Genomic DNA, 24,681 nt, shown 5'->3' with positions numbered 1-24,681 from the left:
CATATCATGACTTATTTTTTTTTTAGGAATATCACGATTCAAGATTTTAATCATGATTCTTTGTAATGTTGTAAAATAAGGACAATAATTAAATTCATTAATTATGAGACTGCTAAAGGAAATGACTGATTTGAGTAATTTGAATTTGGAGTTACAATCTTTAGCAAATGATCTTAAAACTTTGAGATTACAGACTTCTGGTCTAACATCTTTAAAGTTTTAGAAGCGGTTTTAAGTGTGCATCCTGTCAGAGATGAAATCAGGTGTTGCTTAACACTTCCAATATCCTGTGTTTGTTGTACAACAGTTCTGCAAAGAGACACAAGATGGGACTTCTAGCTGACTGTTATATTATATTTTATTTTATCTCAAGAAGGGTTACTATGTAGTTGAGAAACTGCTATATGCCTGGCCTACGCTTTTAAGATATTGCAGTTGTTTAGATTAAAATAGAGACAGATTAGCTTGCTTCTTTAAAAGATGATGCAATTATTTTATTTTAACTTCTGTTCCTATGAACTTGTTAACTGTGACAAAAGTCACGTATCCTAGGTAACTATAGCAACCTACGTTTCTGCTTACACAGAAAGCTACGCGTGTTTGTGTTTACTGTATATGACAAATATGTAAGTATGAAGGGAGGAGACAATAATGCAAATTTTATGCATGACTATAAAGTGCTATGTTTGGAACACATTCATGCAGCACTTCGAAGTGAAGACTTCTCGCTGTTACTTTTGATTACTCATGAGTTGTTTTTAATAAAGCAAAACCATTTCCACTGATGAGAAGTTAAACTTCTTTTTAAACAAGTCTCTGAGTATTTTATTATTATTAACCTTTTATCTGTACTTGAAGAAAACTTCTGTCGAAACCCCATAGCAGCACGGACCTGGCTGAGTAAGCACGGACACCAGTGGGCAGGGGATTCCTGAAACTTCTGACTGCACCTTCCAGTACAAGAGGTAAGGGCATATCTGTTGATTGCAACTGCTTGTGGGAAGCAAAGATGTGAGCTAGAGGATTTATGGATCTTTAAATTGATATAAAACATTGTGTATATATATATATAAAGAGTTGTAGATATTTAGGCTAAAGTGGGTGAAGATAAAAATCTTTGTCCTTATTTTATCTTTGTTATTAAAAAAAATAAGAACAAAAGATACACATTACAAATACACATAATATACAAATAAAACAAACAGTGACTTATTTCCCAGGGACAGTAGGTGTATTTAGCAGGAGTATTCAAGAAATTGAATTACAAGTATAAACTATATCAATTATACATTGATTCTTATTGATTCTTGAGTTACCTTTTGATGTGAATGTACAGTATAGACTATTGATGCGGAGGCTCCAGAACTGCAGCTGATAGAATGTGCGCTGTAGCACGATACTACGATATTTCTTCAAAAGCAGATTGTGGAGACATTTTTATAGTCCACGATCAAAAATCATCATATCACACACCCCAACTGGTTATTTTTTACATATTTTATTAAAAAAAATAAAATTAAATCAGCCAGCTGTAGAAGCAACATTTATCATTTTAATTTAGTTTAAATTGATATACTATAATAAAATAAAAACTAAAAAAAAAACTACTTACTAAAAAAGAAACTACTAAAAAAAATAACAAAAAAATCTCCAGTCCCCATTTAAAACATGAGTGATACTGTACATTTAAAGAAGCATTTTTGAGTTGAACACAAGAATAAGACTTAATCTTCCTCTTTGCTGGAGCTCTTATCATTCTTTGAACACCTGCAATTAATTTTGTTCATTTCCCTAATGCAAATCTATCATATGCTTTCAGAAGACTTTATATAGTGTGCAGGTATCATAAGGACTCATTTTATGCTGCTTATATTTATCCTTTTGAAGTTGATGGCTTCAGTCACACCATGCATTTTGATTGCATGGAAAAGAGCAGCATGAACTTTCTTCCCACGGTCTTATTTTGTGTTTCACAAAAGAAAGCAAATAACACGAGTTTGAAATGCTACGGGGGAAAGTAAATGATGACAAAATCTGCTTTTATGAGTGAACTATTCCTTCAAGGCCGTTTCAAAGCGCATCTGCCCTCAAGGAAGTGTTTGTGTTGTCGCAACAAAGAAACACTTTGAATTTTCTCGCACATCTAACACCTCCGTCAAACGCAGCAGCTCTGCCTGCCTCCAAGGTCTCTGCATCCCCTGGCAACCCATCGCTATGACAATGAGCATCGTTACCGTAGGGCGATGAGGACACGTCCTCCCCTCCCTACCTCTGTGACAGGAAGCCTCTCTGCGTCACGTGAGGGATGATGCAGTGGGCTAGAAGTGATGAGTCAGACGCTGTTTCACAGTAATGTTTCCATCCCAATCAATAGAACAGCTGTAGCCTCGTGCTTTTAGGGGCTCACGTTCCTGCAGGCGCACTGCAATTATGTGACAGCCAAAGTGCTTTTACAAAAGCAACGGCAAACGATGTTAAAACAATGCACTGCTTAAACGTCAATGAGGCGAGACACACACTCGCACTCAATGTGGCTGCCAACTAACCCTGATAACCCTGACACTCAACTCTATGTGATTACATTAAACAGCCCAACTGGTTTAATGCTGTTTATTGCTCATTTGACATGCTGAATGATTTGGTCAAATAATTAACACACCTGCATCTCGCTAAGGAAGTTAACTTAGCTAAAAAATTATAAAGGGTTTATGTGTTTGCTTTGGTCCACTAGTACAATCATGCAATGCAATTTCAACAAAATACAGCTGCATGCATCTTTCAGGAAACTTGAGGAAATTAAATTGTGCAGTGTTGACACCATTTACAATTTAAGGTTCACCATCGTTAACCAGCACTAGTAAATAGTTCAACGAACCCATGATACATAATTGTTGATATAAAGCCTAAACCTATGGATTCCCTTCGGAGAGGACGTTAAGCTTATCTAACTGTTTACAGATTGAGACATTAAGCCTAAATATTTGATATACAAGTTCTAGATTTCCTCATTTATTTGGGCAGCTCTGACTAATACAGCTATTTTATTACATATCACCATTTCAGGTTCGTTTAATGATTACTTTATCAAATGTGTCACATTGTTAATGTCCTACAGAAATGTAAACCACCTCTGAGCTTCCCGTTTCACACTATAATCGATTCCTAGCAGCATGCCGATCTGTCATGATGAAGCTATTTGACAGATTTGAGAGAGATGAACCAAATGGAAGTCTGATGTATTAACAGTAACATAACTGTCCTTAAAGCTCCTTGCAATTAATTGCTTGCATTTTTCTTTTGCAAGCAGCTTTGGGTAAATTCAGATAAAAGCATTTGCAAAATTAATAATGGAAATACAAAAAGACAATTCACATCAGTAAGCACGCATTTAAAGGTTTTTGCATGGGACAAGCCTGATGCAAATCCATCTGCATTTAACCTTCACCACATTTGCATACAAAATTGTAGGTCAGGGATCTTCTGAGTGTTGCATTTCAAACCTGGCCTATAACAGCATATATATATATACATATATTGCACCAAATGAACGCAATTACAGTATATACAGTAGTCTGCATGACAATACTTATTTTAATAGCTCTGCAATGTAAACACATTCACATTTTAATCATACTTAACACTTGTTAATGTGTGAGAGACATTAAATAATTTTGCATAACTTAAGCTCCTTAAAATGCAACACTTACTGTATAATTCACATTTTCATCTTTTACACGACTTCTTGACGATCTATGCTCTTTGTGTTTTTAAAACATGTCTACAGTAAACAGTTCATTACACTGCGATGCAAAACTAAATAACGCAGGTTTCTAAAACCCAAAGGTAGGCCTAACTAATTATCCCCATTAGACATCCTCACTGAACACGAACCATTATCATGCACTGAACAACCACGATGCGCAGACTATCAGACAGAGGCTTAATTTACTAAAACAACGAGAAAGGTGCAGTACCTGCTGCGAGGGCAAATAAAAATGAGATCATGGAATTAGATTGCTATTTGGGTCATACTTGCATTATGCTTATTGAGATTTAGCAAAGCATCTTAGCATATATCCTCTTCCATATCTATGTCTCTCAGCATCTTTCATCTGCATGTCTCAGCTAATAATAATACTTGTTTGGACACTGATACCATGTTATTTCAACAGATACCATGATGACATGATGCTGTGGATTACGTTACATTAATATGGTGATCAAAGTAGACTATATGGTATATATTTAATCAAACAGCCTACTATTACTGTACCATGACATAGACTACTTTCCTCATCCCGTCTTCAGAAACCGGCCGACGCGACGCGACGCAACTAAATTAGGACGTGACGCATTGACAGCTGCGTTCATAATAAAAGCGTTCTAGTAGTTGCGTGTTGGTGGTGATGATGATGATGATGATGATGATAACGCACTAGTTGTCGTGCTCTCACGTGCTCGGCGCGCGCAACGGGTGTGGCGTGGGGTTTGGGAGCGGTTTCATGACGGGACTAGTCTTGATGGGTGAACCCTATGTCAATCTGTGCATATCAAGTAGGCTAACTGTTCCAGACAGAAGCGATCCAGGGTGCACTGATTTACTCGATTACATTCTCCTCACGCAGCGATGACGCGTGTAAAAAGACCAACTTTAAGCACGTGAAGTCTAAAGTAACAAATCTTGCTAAACTCATTGTCATAATTTGTGTTATTACGTTATCTCTCAACCTACGCGTGCGTTAAAGCAAGAAAAAAAACTGTTCTTAAACTGTTATTTATTTTATATTAAATATCAAACTGATTATTTCTAAGCTCCGCCGCGGATTTATAACCTGACGCGAAATATTCAAATAAATAATCGTCAAAGAACGATGACGCGAACGCTCAACACGAACAAGTGTGAAATATGAGCTGCCAACGCTGATTTTCTTTTTTAGCCGTGCTAACGAATGCAGTGACTAAGCCATCATCATTTATATTCTGTTTTATGCTCAGAAACAAACTCGCACGTCTTCCCGATCGCGTCAGAACTCGGCGGACGATTTAGAAACTGTCGTGATTTATATTCGAATTAATTCCCATCGCGAAGTAACGGAGCGATGACGCGGAGGGGAAAAAAGGCAACAGCTGTCAACTAAAACAATCTTCAGGAATGAGCTGTCAACGCGTATTTTTCATCGATTTTATCAAACTCAATGTCACGGTGATCTGACGTCGGCCCAGTGTACGCGAGCGTTCCCGTCGTAGCTCGTGGGCATTTCACGCAAACCTGGAAACTTCTCGCGCTCTATCGCGTAACATTATTTTTATTGTTATTTTTTTTCTTTAACTGTTTAGTATCTCTCGCTCGGAAACAAGAAGGAAACACGCAACATTTAATAAACCCGTGTCGACATCACTGAGCGACGAACCCAACGCTATCAAGACGCGCTCTGTCTGCAATGACAAACATTGTATCGACACTTGACACATTGTATCGACTATAAACCGACTGCGCTTTACAAATAACCAATCGCGCTACTTTGTCGACACCTTAAAACGCTTGAATTGAACCTGCCTCTTACCTGGTTATCATGACCTGCCGCTGCTGTGCCGTTTCTTGACCACAAATCACGCAGACGGCAAAAGAGCTCGATGGAAACTGCGGCAAATGAATCGTTAAGTCGAGGGAATTAAGGCTTGTTTTTTAACCGAAGGGAACATTCTTGTCGGTCCACGCGAAGCGCGATTTCTCATGCAACTGGTTTAGATTTTAACGCCGAACTCAAGTTAGTTTACCAAAGAGCTGGTCGCGCAACAAGCTGCTCTGACAGCTCGTGGGAGGAGGGACCAGGTCATGTGACTGGGAAAGGGGGAGGTTGCTACTTTGAAACAATAATCATACCATAAATGTATTCCATATAACCAATTTCATCATTTATATATCTTAAGGAATTAAAAAAGCTGCTGTTCATTGTTGTTTATGATATCTAGTCAGAAGACATGTCATGTCAGTTGTGTAATTTCCCCCCTATTTACAGTCTGAGTTGGTTTAACCCATATGAATGCCAGGAGCCCTGGGAAGGGCAAGGGTCTGCTTGTTGCCTTGGAAACAACAGTGAATCTCCTGAGGGTACAATGGATGTGGGCTACAGTGCTGTTAAATCAACAAGCTGAAGGCCTGTTGTTCATCTTAGATGGTGACGATTAGTTTCACACGGCTGAGTCCGCAACAGTTTACATGTCAAGATAGTGAGTGAGAGCCCTGTGTGCCCAGAGGCCCCTGTGCCATGATATTATGAAAGTTATTACTTTTAAGATAAAGACCGGAAGTGCATAATTGAAACGTGATGACGGCAATGAGAATAATCCGTAATGATATATTATATACTTCAGGAGTGGGTTTATGTGGGATAGATTTTACAACGACAATGTTAAATGTAAAACGATTAAATAATGCTACAGCAGTACAAAAAAAAAAGGGAAAATGTGTATTTTATGTATATTTATATATATATATATATATATATATATATATATATATATGTATATTTTTTCTAAAAGTTTAAATGTTGATATGCACATGTAAATGTGTAATAGAAAATGGAGCAAATAGATAAGTCATAAAATGTAAAATAATTTTTATTAAAATCGATTAATAGCGTAACTGGAAAACATTTTAATAGCGTAATCAAACAAGAACTGCGTAAAGTAATAAAAGGTAATCTCTTATAAGCATAATAAAGAAAACTAATAACTTTAAACGGAACATGGTGACTGCATTGTGTTTTGTTTGCCGTTCCCTGCTGGAAAGTGAAGGACTACAAATAGATGTAGGCTATAAAGATGTATTTGTTTTCCAGCTCATCTCTTTCCTCTTGAAATACCGTAAAAATACCTCACTTTAATTAAGACAACTCATGAAGAATACAAGGCATGTAATCACATCAAAGGTTTTGCATTTGATAAATGAACACTTTCCCATGCTGGAACCTGATAAAGTCATCTACTTTAGAAGAAAAAAAACTGCAGAAACAATCCAAAATGATGAATATGTCATTCATTAAGGCATCAGAACTAGGAATTGTAATGTTTTAGCACTTGGGCGAACCCTTAATCAAGACTTTCTGCATTAAAATAATTGATGTGCCAACATTTCTGTCTCTAAAGAACGTCATTACGTTGGCAGATCATTAATTAATGTCAATTGAATGGCAACCTTTAAGAAATAAATGATTGCAAATATGTATTGATAGGTATTACGAGAAGGGTTATATATCCGTTATATATGGGCAGTATATCCGTTATATCCCTAAACACACTAAATGGACTGAAGGATATTGATTTGATGACAAGTCACTGGTTTGAGCACGTCTGGATTTTCTTCTTGTAAGCAGAAGATGGGGGAGTGTGTCAGAAACATTCCTAGAATGAACCGGAACTCACTGATACTATTATTTTCTCCAGTGCACATGCCATGAGCAAATTAAATTATTAGAAGTCAGAACCCAGTCATCTCATCACCGGCTGCCAGGTTTGGTGTGCTGTGGAAAATGACTGTCAACACTCTCAAAAATAAAGCTTCTAAAACAAGGTTTTTCACAGCAATGTTATTGAAGAACCATTTTGGGTTCCCAAAAGAATGCCTCAGTCAACAGTTCTTAAAAGAACCCCTTTTTTTCTTAGAGTTTAAATAACCTTCTTCCACTATAAAGAACCTTTTGTTGAATGGAAAGTTCCATCAATGTTAAAGATTCTTCGCGGAACCATCAGTGCCAATCAAGAACCTTTATTTAAAAGGGTCCGTTCACACAGAACGCGCTTTGCACTTAAAAATGCAAAACGCAGTGCTCAGGAATGTTTGTTGTTTTTTTTTAAGCGCTGGGCAGAATGTGACATCCGCAATGTTGCCGTAAAATAAAACAGTTGCCATGCCAACTTGCTACTGTAAAACAAAAGTTTGCAAGGCTTGCCCTGCCTTTGGTGTCTTCTGATTGGTCCATCTGTAAAATATGTGAGCGCAACAATCATAGACATCCGTCTAGTGCGTTTACATAGAAAAATAATGGAAAAGTAGCACACTAAGAGTGTATGTTCACTGTGGTAACATTTAGGTAAACCAGTAATATTTGGCAAAAATGACTAAATTTGGTACTTTTTTGGGCTGTGTAAATATTTGTTTACTTACACTCTTAAAAATAAACGTTCATTGGCTTCTATGGTTCCACAAAGAACACTCATGAAACCTTTTTAATGCACAAAAGGTTCTTCACACTGGAAAAAAAGTTCTTTAGCTTATAAAATGTTCTTCACACTTAGAAAAGAAAATGTTTCTTTTAAGAATTGATCACTGAAAGCTTCTTTGGGGAACCAGAAATGGTTCTTCCGTGGCATCGATGCCAAAAAACAAAACAAAACAAAAAACCTTTTAGAACCTTTGTTTTTAAGAGTGTAATACAGAAATACCACACTTCATTATTATATAGGTTGGGAAATAACAAGCAGCCTGGGAGGATCTTCAATTCATGTTAGTTTTCATGCTTCCAGTATTTCACATCCGTCTAATTAGCACATTGTGCCACTGCGTTTGGCTTTAAATATGTCATGCTTATTTTAAACTGAAGCAACAACAGCATTGCGATTGTGCAAAAGATCTCAATCAGCATTCCTCAAACCCATAACTGCTGAGCGCGACTTCCTCCCAAACCCTTCCTAGCATTCGCCAGACATCCGTAAACATAAACATCATCACCGCGATCTCCTCCGGGATTAGCCGAGTTACACAAGCGTACAGTTTAAAAATCACCAAAAGTTGAAAACAATTCTTGGAGAAACATTCCTTCCGTTCGGCCCAGTGTTGGTAGGGAGCTGTTGAATGTGGCCATAATGACCTAAGTGTGGTCTCTCACCGTCATGTGAAACGGCATTATTCAAGGAGGTGCGGAGAGACAAACTGCGGCTTATTATGTTGAGTAAGACTCTAAATAGACCTCTAGAGATGAGTGCTAATTCCAGACTTGTGCATCATCTCCATTTTGGCAAAGTGCAGGAGACGCGCCACCTTGAATGATCAACAGGACCTGGAATAACATTGTGTTGCTAAATTTAAGGTCCATTAAATTTCAACACAGCACATCGAACGCCAAAAACAGTCATCTGAAAACAAATTGCCATTAGTAAGAGACTCAGAATGCGATTCAAATGGGAGTTGTTTTGATGTGAGTCAAAGCTTCGCTGGCGGTGAGATGTAAAGAAGGTTCACTGGTTAAGCTTCTCTGTTGAAAGGTCACCCGTCCGTGGCTTTGAGCTTTAAACAGTCACTAAACCCCACCATATCGAATCATAAAAATCCTCCTACATTACACTCTGTGTGTGAATTTCATTTCAAACATAGAGTGACCTTTTAATACTCTCCCCGTGGTTGTCATTTTAGGTGACAGTCACAGTCTGAGCTTTTTATATGAATCCAATAGTAAATAAAGGTAAAAGGTGTTTTTAAAAATGAGACCAAAACATCTACACTAATATGTTTAGAATGTGTCTTATACTCCAGCTCAATTTTGTGCATTCATTAAGTTTCGAAATGTAAATAAGGCAATGTGTTGCATTGTCATCATTGCTAGAAGAGGTGGGGCTGCTTTTTCAACCAAGCATTCATGGATGCATGTGTAAAGAATGTTTCTGGCAGGGCACAGTTGTCAAATCTATGTTTAAATCTACTTAAAATCATAGTTCTTTTGTCCTTTGTTTCATGCCAAATACATTGCACAAGTAAATTTTATTTAAATATCACAATGCACATAGTCTCAAATCCACTTTTACAGAATAATAATGCAGTGATGATGTATTAGATTTTGATTTAAAGCTTATTCAACTAAAAAATCTTGCTAAATTTTATGTTGGTTGTTGAATGTATTGCAGTAGTTTGGAAATGAAATGTCTGGTGAGGGTTGCTACTGTAAAAGTTAATGCGCATTTAAAAATAACGCAAAAGTTACAATAAACCTGACCTTAAACCTAATCGACAGTTAAACAAAAGCAAATATGATAAAAACAAACCTTGTAAAGCAACTGTGGCATTTTTGCTTACATCTATACAAGTCTTTAAGCTCTTTTATGTCTACTTGATACTCTGCATCACAAAAGCAAACTGCACCGGGTGCGCTACCAAGCAAGTTTACTTTGACGGAAAAACCATAAATATTGACTTGATCATGTGATTCAAACATCAAAATTACAAATTATGCACTATGGTGAAAGCATTTTGAAGTGAAAACATAGTATTGTGCAAGGAACCATGCAAAAAGTCTTTATTAACCATTCATTTGCCTATTTATCACAATTGGTGTGAAAAGGAATAAAACTTGTTGATGTTTTACTGCATCTAGTATTCATTTCAGCTTGAAACTGCAGTAAAATATAAGCATAGGTACATTTTTTGAGTCTGGCAAAAATTTAGATACATGTTTTTCTAATCAGTCTATGTTACAACATACAGTATATAAATCCCATGTGAGAAAATTAGCATCAACTGTGGCAAGGAACTATTTTAATAGTTAATTTTTAGTTTGGTGAACTCAGGTTTGTCACTGTCCTGCGTAACTGTGTTTATTGTTTGATCTCAATTCTCAATGTTTTTGGCCTCTCACACTAATAACTGTACATAATGGAGGAAAAATCTGTAAATTTGTATCCAAATCTTTCTCATTTTCATCTGAATTGTATAAATAATATGGAAGACCAGGAAAGAGGCAGCATGCAATCTGCTCTCCGTAACCTCTCAAGGCAAAAAGGAGACCCTGAGCATCTCCAAGAGAAAAATGGCACCGCTTCACTTGAACCTCAATGTCGACATTACCCTTTCCAAGGAGCTGATGCAGAAAGCGTGACAGACGGCTGAGAGGTTTCAAGACGCTGAATGGTATTCATTAAAATGATAATTCCAATGGTATTCATTAAAAACAAAATCCCCAAACTCTGCCAATATGCTTGTGCTTGTTTTTGTGCAATGTAGACACAGAAATTCTTCTGGATGTGAAGTGCACTTATCAGTAAAGGTTTAGTGGCCATCATGTGCAGGGTGATTCTCTAGAGACAAACGGATCGATTGAGTTGCAGAGGAGAAGAACGGAGACTCCAGAATAACATTAAAGGAATAGTTCACCTCGTCGTCCTTTACTCACCCGTGTGTCATTTCAAACCCATTTCCTGGAGAAATCGAGGAATCCTCATGCAGTTATTTTTCCTGCAGTGACAGTTAATGGTGACTACATCTGCCAAGGCATTGTCGTAATCTAAGTGTTCACAAATATGAGTGAACAAATAAAAACACAGAATTTCCATTTTGGTATGAACTATTCTTTCAAACATCTTGGTCTCTATTTCCACGCAATCTAAGTAGTGTGTTATGAAGACAATTGTTCTCCAGTGTATTATTTCCCCTTCTAGAACCCGGCAGTAATATGTTGATTGGGATTTGCAGCCATGTTAATGGTGGCTGCATCTGAATCTTATATATTGTTTTTTACATCTGCTTGGGAAAACAGCTTGACCTTTGTGATCTAGCTGGCAGCGTTTGAGACAAAACCACTTCTAAACTCCTGAACAGAAAGCTTGAGGTAACCCACGCACATTGACAGTAAATATGCATCCTTAGGGTCATCTTATTCATTTTATCTGAAGAAAGTCTATTTTTAATGAGTTGCATCATTTGCAAATGAACACGTCTTGCCTCTAACTCTCATCCTCTTGGTTGTGGACCAGGTCGCTCGGGTAAAGATGTTTCCGTTCATCTGAATAATCTTTTTTTTTTTTTTTAGGGATGGCATGACTTGAGATTGACGTCTTTAAAGCTGGTTTTCTGTGATATCTGCTTTTTCTCAATCTACAGTATTACAATTCATCCTATGACGAGAATCTAACTGAATTTCTGCAGTAATTGGTTCCTTCCGTCCTCACATAGATGGACACATACAGTAATTATATTTTGGGTCTGTTTGCAGACATGTTGTGACAATTGCATTTACAATTTAGACAATGTTACGACTGTTTCAAAAATTTTGCCACAGCGATTGAGAAAAACTGTAACATAACTGGAAGGATGTTTGCTCATAACTTTGAGAGAACCTTGCCAGAATGTTCTGAAAATGCTCTGATAATGGGAATTATGTGTACATATCTTCTTTATGGTCTTTTATCCAATTTAATAATCAGATACAGCTCAATGTAACTCTATTGCCCCCCTTTAGTATGTTTTTTTGCTGCTAGATCAACGCAAGTGCGAACATAAATGTGAGCCTGGACCACAAAACCAGTCTTAAAAATTAAGATTTATACATAGATAAGCTTTCCATTGATGTATGGTTTATTAGGATTGGACAATATTTGGCTGAGATACAACTATTTGAAAATCTGGAATCTGAGGGTGCAAAAAAATCTAAATACTGAGAAAATCATCTTTGAATTTGTCCAAATGAATTCTTAGCAGTGCATATTACTAATCAAAAATTACGTTTTGATATACTTACAGTAGAAAATTTACAAAATACCTGTATCTTCATGGACTATGATCTTTACTTAATATCCTAATGATTTTTGGCATAAAAGAAAAATCAATAACTTTTACCCAAACAATGTTTTTTTTGGCTATTGCTAAAAATATACCCCAGCGACTTAAGACTGGATTGTGGTCCAAGGTCACAAATATAGACCAACTGTTAGTGCCTACTGTACATTTGGACTTTTACATAAGGTAGCCTTATTCTACCCTTAATACGAGCAATAAAAATATTGATTCCAGACTTTTAAAACATTTTACTTTGAAGGCATCATTGTCAGTCTCTAAATAAAACTCGAAACTGGGCAATAATACAAAAGGATAAAAGCATTTAATTGCAAATCCATAAAGTAGTTTATTAAGGGAGTTTATCTAAGCTGCTGATTTTTGAGGTTTGTGATGATGTTCAGAAAGAGAAGGTCAAACAGTGAATGGAAAAAATATGACGCTAGTAAACTGGAGTAAAGAAAGAAGAGAAGCAAACAGCAGGGCAGGTAGTGTTCTATCATTCTCTGCACTGTCAATTAGATCAGTCGATTACATTGATTGAGACGCTCCACCTGTGCATTTAACCCCTCTGCGTCTCCTCCCTGGAGTATTACACACATCCATTTGCTGATGGATGGAAGGATTTCCCGTCACCGTCGATGACCCGTCTGACCTGGATTAAAACTAAACAGACTATGCAATACTACAGAATTGTAGAGCATCAGAGGTGGGAATCATTAGACCCAGAGGAGGTTGGGTAACACTTTAACACCAGTGCTTCTCAGTCGGCGGGTCACGGTCCAGAAATGGGTTAAAAGTCTGTTCTGAGATCGATATGATAAGCACAGCAATGCATTTTATCTTTCATAAAAATATAAATTATGTATGTAACAGTATATATATATATATATATAAATTAACAGTATATATACACATACATACACATATATATATATATATATATATATATATATATATATATATATATATATATATATATACTGTATATATAAATGCAATTCATATTTATTTTTTTTATTCATATTTAAATATCACAAGAATCCTTAAAACAAATCACCCTTTACACAGAACTACATCCAAATACACACATCACCCTTGACACACTTATGCAACTGAGTTGTGAAAACAACCCACTGGTTAAGAGGTAATCAGTACATTTCCATCCTGTTAGTTCAGAGGTCATTCCAAAACACTGCAAAATTCATGAGCTGTAGACATGAATCAGTGTAAAAATGGTTTCATTCCTGAACATATGTGTATGCATGTTTGATTGTGCATGCATGCACGTACTAGATGAAGTGTTATTCCTGACATGAGAAAGTGAGTGTGTTAAATGTCTGGCCAGTGCAGCTCACTACAGTGTCTTAAGACTCCTTCAGTGTGAAATATTAATGCAGCTACTGCAGACCCAATAATCACCATCACATGAGAGGAGCAGACCACTGCAGGAGAGAATCACGTCTGCATATACAGTACTGCAACTCAACACATGCATGACCGCAAATTATAATTCCTTGTCATTTAAAAAGTAATTTACTAAGAGACCTGATGAGTTTTGTATTTGTTTTAAACATTGGTAGCTTAATAATATAGGAAGTCAGACAGATGGATAGAACGATAGAACGATAGATAGAACGATAGATAGAACGATAGATAGAACGATAGATAGATAGATAGATAGATAGATAGATAGATAGATAGATAGATAGATAGATAGATAGAATGACAGATAGAAGGATAGAATGATAGAACGATAGATAGAACGATAGATAGATAGATAGATAGAAAGATAGATAGATAGATAGATAGATAGATAGATAGATAGAACGATAGAATGATAGAATGGATAGAATGATAGATAGATAGATAGATAGATAGATAGATAGATAGATAGATAGATAGATAGATAGATAGATAGATAGATAGATAGATAGAAGGATAGAAGGACAGAATGATAGATAGAATGATAGATAGATAGAACGAACGAACGAACGATAGATAGATAGATAGATAGATATATATATAGATAGATAGATAGATAGATAGAACGACAGATAGAACGATAGAACGATAGATAGATAGATAGATAGATAGATAGATAGATAAATAGATAGAACGATAGAACGATAGATAGATAGATAGATAGATAGATAGATAGATAGATAGATAGAAAGATAGATAGATAGATAGATAGAAGGATAGAAGGATAGAATGATAGATAGAACGATAGATAGAATGATAGAACGATAGAACGATAGATAGATAGATAGATAGATAGATAGATAGATAGATAGATAGAAGGATAGAAGGATAGATAGATGGATAGAACGACAGAATAGAAGGATAGAAGGATAGAACAATAGAAGGATAGAATGATAGATGATAGAACGATAGATGGATAGAACGATAGAACGACTGAACGATAGATAGATAGATAGAATGACAGATAGAAGGATAGAACGATAGATAGATAGAAAGAAGGATAGAATGATAGATAGAAGGATAGAACAATAGATAGATAGATAGATAGATAGATAGATAGATAGAAGGATAGAATGATAGAACGATAGATAGAATGATAGATAGATAGAACGAACGATAGATAGATAGATAGATAGATAGATAGATAGATAGATAGATAGATAGATAGATAGATAGATAGATAGATAGATAGATAGATAGATAGATAGATAGATAGATAGATAGATAGATAGATTTTTATACTCATGTTTAACCCCAGAGCCAGGTAGAAAACTTCCATATGATGTTTGTTTCTGCAGGGATGTCTGTGTATGTGTGTGTGTGTGTGTGTGTGTGTGTGTGTGTGTGTGTGTGTGTGTGTGTGTGTGTGTGTGTGTGTGTGTGTGTGTGTGTGTGTGTGTGAGACCCCGCATCGAATGTATAACTGTCTTATGTATAATGTATTCTGTATGAGACACGGTGAGAGTGAAATATAGACATGAAGACAAGAAGACTCGCCGCAGAATACTCAGCTCTAGGTGGGTAGAGATGGTTAGAACAACAGCAGAAGAGATTTTTCTGTGGTTGGCAACAGCGAGGGCGTGAGAATATAAAAAGAGAGAGGAGACTTACTGAAATGGGGAGGAAAGCCAATGGCAAGCCAACCCACGCAACACCTACATCCCCCATCAGGCACACGCACATACATACAGCATGAATACTGACAGATATCCAGAGAGACGTGCACAAGTATGCACTTACATTCTCCTACATACAGCACATAAACATGTACGCTTGGCACCTGCAATTGTCCCACTGTAGACATATAAGGACTGCACTTTATGTTACCGTGGCGATAAGCAATCCTCAACTCCAGAGGGAAATATGGTTCCAGGTGTCTCTGTGCTATTAAACCAGGTGCAACTGTCACAATTTCTGTCCATTTAAAAGTAACACATATTGAAGTCATAATTGTAATAATTTTTAAGTAATACAAAAATGCAAATTTGCTAAAAATGGGTTCACCCTTCTCAGGCCATTCAAGATGTAGAAGTGTCTATCTGTTCATCAGATTTGTAGAAATGTAGCATTGCTTCAGTTGTTCACCAATGGATCCTCTGCAGTGAATGGGTGCCGTCAGAATGAGAGTCCAAACAGCTGATAAAAACATCACAATAATCCACAGCACTCCAGTCCATCAGTTATTGTCTTGAGAAGAGAAAAGCTGTGTTTGTCTCATTCTGACGGCACCCATTCACTGCAGAAGATCCATTGGTGAGCAAGTGATGCCATGCTACATTTTCCCAAATCTGATGAAGAAACAAACTCATCTACATCTTGGATGGCCTGAGGGTAAGCACATTTGCAGTGAATTTGCATTTCGGGTGACCTATTCCTTTATTTCTTTAACAACATGACAATTTTTGAAACTTTCTCTCACTTGCTCATTATATAAACCTGCTATATTTGAACTAACTTTAATCTTTATCAGTAAGATTCTCTTTTACATTTTACAAGGAAAAATGGTGCGTGCAAAACGAAAAACATTTGCATTAGTGTAATGTTTTTTAATTAAAACCAATATTTTATCATTAAGGAATTTATATACAAACATGCAGACAATTTCTGGCAACAAATCACACGTTTGCATTGCATTCTGACACATTTCAGTGTGAAATCTCTCTTATAGCATTAGTGCTCACATACTTGCATAGATTATGTTTTAGGGCTGGTAAACACCAGCTGATTTATACATTCAGCCTGTAACAAACATATTCTTTGTCGATGCTACTAAGCATCTAAATGCATAACAAGGACACAACCCCCATTGCAGATGATCGTTTTGTGGTTGTTTGTGCAATGCAGGGCACTAAAAGGCCAGTTCGACAGCAGGTAGCCACGCACTATTTGTGGGCGTAATGGCACAGCAAGACGATGATACGCTGCCGTGCCAAGATAAGTGCTGTTTACTGCAAGCTTCGTCACTTATGGTGTCCCCACCTTCTGTCTAAGTGTGAAAATCTAAAAATCAAAGCAGGTGGCCTGCGGCGCTCAGACGGGTCCCTCCTGAGCCCATCTGAGAGCTGATTCTGATCTGAGATCATGACAATCAGAGGCTGGATCCGCATATAGATCCAGCGCCTTCTGATGCAGAAGCCCGGCCTGCCCTTCAGTCTGGCCTGCTTTTCAATGTGCTCTCATTTTCTAGTCACCTAAAATAGGCCATCGGATCCTATTTTAGTCAAACCAGTCTATCGTGCTCGGAGGATTTCACTTGGCCAAATTACCAACAGAGATTGCTTGATTTTTCAGTGTGACACCACACAACAGGTTTTTATGCATCCATTAATGCATAAAATAAACAGGCAGATTTGAATTTTTCAATGCAAGGCTTGAATTTTTAAATAATACCTTTACGTTTTAATGTGACTAGTCAGTTTTCTTTCTGTCAGTTTTTTTTTTTCAAGTTGCATAATAAGTTAAATTTTACATGTTGGATCTTCAGTGTTTGAAACAATGAATCAGATTAAAACAGCATTTTTGCAGTAGCATTAAGATTTTGGTAATATTTTGAATCAGTTTTTTTAATGTATTTATTATATTTTCTGTTTTCATTTGAATTTTATTTTAAGTTTTAGTAATCCTGATTATTTGTACATTTTTTTTTAAACATTTGTATTGCTGTTTTTAATTCTTATTTTAGTTTGTTACTTCAGTATCAAGTTAGACTGAATGAAAATCAAATAAAAATAAATTAATGAAAAAAAAATTGGTCAAATAAAATGTTTAAGTTTGTTTCAGTTAACCATACATTAAAACACAGTCTAGTTTATAATGTACTATCTATCTATCTATCTATCTATCTATCTATCTATCTATCTATCTATCTATCTATCTATCTATCTATCTATCTATCTATATATCTATCTATATTCTTAATTTAAGTGTGAGTATTCCTCCCTCTAGTGGTTAAACTAGAGCACTTTCCCTTAAGATATTAAACAGTCTCTTTTAAACTCTTTAATGATTTCTTAACCGCAGGGGTTCCTAATCTTTTCTCTAGCTGATCTTCTGTGATCTAAATTATTTACTTAAGGACCTCTGAAATATCAAGTCATGCTCTAACCTTTCAGTAAATGAAGAGTAATAATGATTTTAATGGACAAATAATTTAATGACTCCTTTTGTATTAAAGAACGGATTATACAGAGTTGCCCCAAAATGTATTTGGACACAAAATTCTATTTTTAAAAATCCCTAAATGTCACTGCATTAAATAGCAAATAACAACAAATAAGTTGGTTTAGTTTGAAACACACACACACACACACACACACACACACACACACACACACACACACACACACACACACACACACACACACACACACACACACACACACGCACACACACACAATATGTTGAAAATGAAGACAGTGAGTATATGTGGCTGTGTTTATGTTTATACTAATACCGTGAACTTGAGTTTGACCAGCATTAGCTTTTCTCTCACGATTGTCCTGCAGTTCCATCATCAACCACTAGAGGTTAACAAACGCTTGTCTACAGTAACAGTAACAATCTCTCACTTCATATCGCTATTTACAAACATCTTTATCACCCAGTGTTTGCAGTTAGCTAAAGGCATCACATTCATCTCATGAAATTGCTCATTTATCACAGTCACTTTGATGTGCTGACATGTTTGCTATTGCAACAGGAGTTGATTTTGTATTTTATATTTTTACAAAACAGCCAATGCACCTTATTATATCAGAGCAATAATTACTATACTAAATGCTATTATTATTAGCATACCAGCAATAATTAAATAGGTCTGCTATTTCTGCCATATAGAACATATTGCTTACAATTAATGTCATGATATATCAGTGTTGCTAATTCAGTCCATGATGTTGGCTAGTGGTATATCATTTTCTGGGTTCTCATAACTTTGGTTAATGTTACCAACATGTTCTGGTAAGGTTCTCTCAAAGGTATAAACAAATGTTCTTCCAGTAATGTTAATAGAATGTTTGTTCAAAGTTCTCTGATCTCAAAATCATAGCTTTATAAATCATTTATTCATTCCTGTTTTTTTTTTTTCCTGAAACATTTAAGTTGGACATTTTTCATAACTTTTAATAATAATTTCTTGAACCATTCTGAGGGAATCAAACCCATGACCTTGATGTTGCCAGCGCCAATTCATATTAAAATAAAAGGAAAATTAGGATGCACCCTTCAAAAATCCATTACACAAAAAATATATGTGTACCTCTGTTGTATCATTTTCAGGAAATGTTCCGGCAAGGTTCATTCAAATTTGTCTGGTTGTTTGCATATACAGTGTAACAGAATCAGAACATTCCGAAAAACATTTAAAAGTCCAACATTATAAAATGAAACGTTCCCTTAATGTTCGCATAACCAAGATTTTTTTATTTTTTATTTTTTTTTTTAAACTGGATGTTCTGAAAGTTCAGGAGGAAATTCAGATTCTTGATAGGAACTAGATCTTATTTTTTGTTAATTCAGATTCTGTTCAGGATGGATAGAATGTTTTATCAAAGCTGGCATGCAAACCCAGATGACACATGGCACAAGAATTGTTGCCATCTTGGATGAGTGATAAAACATCTCCAAACAGATGTTCATAGGTGTATCATGTTAATACAGCATTGACAGCAAAGGAATTTACCAGTGACACACTTCCCCATAGTCAAGTATCATAACAATGAGATCACACCTGTTAGGCAGTAACTGTAAATCCCGCCCATTTTCCCATGTGTTCACGGATTGTAGGCTCACTGTGTGTCAGTCGGCAGATGTGACACACAGGAATGCAAATGAATAAGATCTGCAAAAGAGATTTACCAGGAACTCTTCCATAGAAGAACTCTTCATGAGATCAGCGCAGTCCGTTTCACTGAGGAACTAGCGGTTGAACCTGAAGCACCAGTGCCCATTATACATATTCATTAATTTACTAACTAATTCGTTTTTAGATCTCAGTATTTTTGTCATTGTCATATCTATAAACACCCTTTAAACCAGTGGTTCTCAACCTTTTTTGGGCCAGCGCCCCCTACCCATTATTCAGGTCCCTCACCGCTCCCCATGGAATAAAACATAGTCTTACTGTCTTCACTGACTATTGAAGTTGATTATTATTTTGTGTTTATAATAAGGATTGTTATTACATTTACAGTAGCATTCAAATTTATGGGGTCATTACTTTTTTAAAGAAATTAACTCAAGGATCCATTAAATTGATGAAAAAATTTAATGACAGTGAAATCATTTGAAAATAAGTGCAATAACATTTATTTACAGAGTTTTTAAGCACGTTGGCGATTTTCATTGCTACAGATTTGGTGACGTTGTCGCCCAAATTTAAAAAGACTTGATAACGATTCCTGTTTAGAATATATCCACAGGGGCATTTTTACAGAAGAGATTTTAGTTTGTTCTTCCGTTCCTGGCAGAGTGAGCGGAGTGGAGCGGCGTGATTTTTGACTGGAACAAGGAGTGGATTTTGAAGTCGGAGCATTGTAATGTTTTTAGTCGCTCCGAGAACGCTCCACTACTGCTCCATCACAAGCACAATTAATGCCAGCAGCCCATAATATAACTGCATTTTATCAACTCACACAGTAAACATCATTAGCTAGTTTGACAGATCTGTGGATCACTCAAATCAGAAAGAAGGTCAAGGTTATAATGAGGGAGATGGACAAGTGTGGGAGGTTATATCTCAAGCATGTTTGTTTGTAGCACGTGGATACTCAAAATTGATTGGATGAATTCAAGTTTTAAACAGTTTATTGTACAGGTAGCAAATCTCCGCTCTAAACTAATGTGCTGCTATGCAGGCACAACACACAAGCTCACAAATAATGCACAGATCGCGCACACATAGAAACATTCAGGAGTGCAGAGAATTGTCAACATGCACTGTACTGTGTTTTATCAGCTTAAAAATGGAAAAGTTACATCATATTCTTCATATTCACTGCACAGACAAGTGAGTTAAGCAGTAATTTAATATTAAACTATTCTTCTATTATTGTGTATTTATTTTTCATTTAATAGAACAAAACTGTGATATTTCAAAACACTGAAATACTTTAGCCATGGAGCAGCATTTCTGATCAGTTGAGTGAGGAGCGGGAAATGGTGAACCCGGAGCGGAGCTGGAACGGAGGGAATATTGAAATTTTTTTGCCGCAACAAAAAATTGTTGCCGCTTCACATACTCTGGTTCCTGTAATTTTAAACACCCTATATACTTATATGATATCATCAAATTTTCACCAATAAATATAAATCAAATATAATAATAATTATATTTAGAAAATACCCATTCTTAGATAATATACTGAATCTCCAATTTTTTTCACTAAAAAAACAAAAATGGGAATTTTGGTCGGTAAATATACCACATTTATACACGCAAATGGAAGAAATGTAAACCCTCCTTTACTATATTTCATGATTTTGTGAGAATATTTCAAAGTTTGCTTACAAAAAAACAAAAAAAAACAAAAAAGAAAAACAAACAAAAACATACTCACCTCAAGTTCAAAAAGGTCACTATTATATTGCTGTTCCAATTTATATCTTTGTTAGTCCATTAAATTTCAAATCATGCTTTTTTGTCAGTGTGGTGTGCCAGATATATAATAATCAGAAATGTTTTTTGAGCAGCAATCAGCATGATTTCTGAAGGATCATGTGACACTGAAAGCTGGAGTAATGAAGCTTAAAAAATACAAAAAAACAAATCAAAAAATATCAAAAAAGAAATAATTTCCTCCTAATATATATATATACATATATAAATTTTTTTTTTTTTTTTTGATTAAATAAATGCAATTTTACTGAGCAGAAGAGATTTGTTTTAAAACCATTAAAAAATCTTACTGACCTTTTTTTTTCAATGGCTGTGTATATTGCAGACTATATTTTATTTGTAATATATAACCTGGGCCTATTTTAAAAGCACATATTTTAACCCAAATATAGCAACCCACAATATTACATAATTTTTAAAAAATATATGACATTGAATCCCACATTTCATGACACATTCATGACATATTTGAATTGACTGGACTTGAAATATCATTATCATTAGTTCCCAAAGAGCAAAAAAGCCACGCGAATATAAATTAGACTATATTTTCAAGAGTTGAATCTCGAAATTTGGCATTCAAACCAACCGCAGCCAATCAGCAAACAAAAAGCATTCATATGAATTTTTCTAAACAAGAAAATGCATACTGTGCGTAATCGTGTCTAAATGTTTGCTATTGTTTTCACGGGAAGTCTGGCAGCTGTGCTAAAGCTATGGAAATGATAGTTTAGAAGAGGTAGTATTGGTGCACACAGACCCTGATCATAATCAGTCGTTCAGTATCTAAACGCGCGAGCGCTACATTAACGGATGCTGCGCTCCACCCGCTTGCGCTACCAACAAGCTGACAAAAGGATATAGAAAGTGCGTTTTGATGCATCCAGTGTAGAGAAGGCGTTAGGATGTGGCAGACCTTTTTGTTTTGCAAGTTTCAGCTCATACATCTTTGGTGTGAGTCGCCTTAACCAAAAATATTGGTTCCAGCAACCCCCTTTAATCTCTGAATGCACCCGTTGAGAAACACTACTTTAAACAATACATTTACTTAAAAGCAAAACTGCATAGGATGTTAAGATATTTTCAGAGAATATATTTTGAATTGTTAATGTAAAAAATGAATGCTGCAATTTGCTTAATGTAGTGTACTTTGCGTAAAGGTAATATTTCAAGGCAGCACAAACACTTTAATTTGAAACAACATTATATATAGAGTACATTTATATATATAATGTATAATATATAATGAATATATTATATATTCAGTATATACATTTTTAATTATATTATTTTAATTGTAATTAAATTTAATGTCTATTATTATTATTATTAGTAGTAGTAGTTTTATTAAAATTATAATACATATTTCACATATAAAAAATGTGAAGTAACTATTACCGCAAATCAGTTTCACACTGAAACTGCAACAGATCCATTTAGGAACTTCACAAGTGTTGAAATTCACTGTTTAAATAGAGATGGCATGCAGACTGCTGTGTTTGAATAACCTTTATGAGGTTATCGTGTGAAATCAGGTATAACAAACTGAACCAAGTCATGCCTGAAATCCCAGGAATCAGCTTGAGAAACGTTGCATGCAAGCTTTCTAACAATTTTTTTCTTCATTCCTTCTGCAGGAACAAACATGAGCATCCTTTACTATGGCCCGAGTAACAGCTCGATTGACAACTGCACCGATGTGGATGAAAAGGTGAAGCACCACTATCTGCCCGTGTGTTACGGCGCGATCTTCATCATAGGCGTGGTGGGCAACATCACCGCTCTGCTGGTCTACCTGGTTAAAGTTCGTCCCTGGAAGAGCAGCACCATCATCATGGTGAACCTCGTCGTCACCGACCTCCTCTTCATGATCTGCTTGCCCTTCCTGACCTACTACTACAGCCAAAAAGACTCATGGACGCTGGACATCATTATGTGTCGCTTCACGCACTTCATCTTCCACTTCAACCTCTACGGCAGCATCCTCTTCCTCACCTGTCTAGCCATCTTTCGCTATGTGGCGGTTGTGCATCCGATGCACGCACACAGAATCAAGCAGAAGCACTGGGGAACGCTGGCATGCATCCTGTGCTGGGCCGTGGCGGTCGCAGAAATAAGTCCGATTTTTAACCAAATTGAAATGAAGCTGCAGGCCAACAAAACCTACTGCTTTGATCTTGCGAGCAACAACCCAGGATTCATGTGGCCCTATAGTTGGGTGTTGACTGTGCTTGGATATCTGGTTCCTCTAGTCGTGGTCTGTCTTTGCTATTGGCGCATCATGAAGGAACTAAAGAAGGGTCCTCATAAGGAAAGCAGCAAACGGGTTCGAGCGAGGCGGCTCATCGTGTTGATTCTGACGTGCTTCATTGTGTGCTTTTTACCTTTTCACGTGCTACGGGCTTTGAGGATCTACACGAGACTCACTCCAGAAACCAACTGCATGCTGGACCGCTGGGCTCACGCTGCCTATATCATCTCGAGGCCGATCGCTGCAGTCAACGTCATTTTAAACCTGCTGCTCTATACGTTATCAGGGGATTGTTTTAAGCAGGCCTTCCTGGAAATGTTCAGATGTGATCAGCTCATGTCTGTGATCAGCAAACCCGCGACCAAGATCACACATGATCAAAGCAGCTGAGACTCATGCTGGTGTTTGAAATGTACAGTAAACAATGAGCCAAAGTCAAAGGCTCTGTGAAACAGCCGAGTACTCCACCATAAAATGACTTTCTGTCATCATTTACTCAAGTTGTTCCAGACCTGTATGACTGAATGCAAAAAGAAGATATTGCGAAGAAGCAACATTGGACCCTATTCACTTGTTATTGTTAACTTATATTAAAAAATTTAAACTGTAAAAAAAAAAAAAAAAACCTTTTTGTTCATTAAAATAAAGCTGAAGTGAATAAATAAATAATTATTAGATGAAAATTTTAACTTGAAAAAGTTAAACTTAAAATTACTAAAACTGAAAAAATTGATTTTTTTTATCAAATTTAAATTATATAATGAAAACTAAATGGAAATATGAAAAAAC

At 36.1% G+C, this 24,681-nt stretch overlaps 1 protein-coding gene across 1 annotated transcript; it reads left to right on the top strand.

Annotated features, from left to right (window-relative positions):
• Positions 1-721: 721 nt before the first annotated feature.
• Positions 722-24,537, top strand: LOC109058133 (2-oxoglutarate receptor 1-like). The gene is made up of 2 exons (XM_042717072.1): positions 722-965; positions 23,279-24,537. Exon 2 carries the CDS (start codon positions 23,287-23,289, stop codon positions 24,280-24,282), a length of 996 nt encoding a protein of 331 aa, XP_042573006.1. The 5' UTR covers positions 722-965; positions 23,279-23,286; the 3' UTR covers positions 24,283-24,537.
• Positions 24,538-24,681: the final 144 nt, after the last annotated feature.

Source organism: Cyprinus carpio, chromosome B1 (genome assembly GCF_018340385.1).
Source record: "Cyprinus carpio isolate SPL01 chromosome B1, ASM1834038v1, whole genome shotgun sequence".
Lineage (NCBI taxonomy): Eukaryota > Metazoa > Chordata > Actinopteri > Cypriniformes > Cyprinidae > Cyprinus > Cyprinus carpio.
The sequence above is the reverse complement of the archived record's forward strand: the minus strand, read 5'-3'. Positions and strand labels throughout refer to the sequence as shown.

Excerpts from the sequence above, each read along its gene's own strand:
- LOC109058133 (XM_042717072.1), top strand. The coding sequence starts at position 23,287 with ATGAGCATCCTTTACTATGGCCCGAGTAACAGCTCGATTGACAACTGC.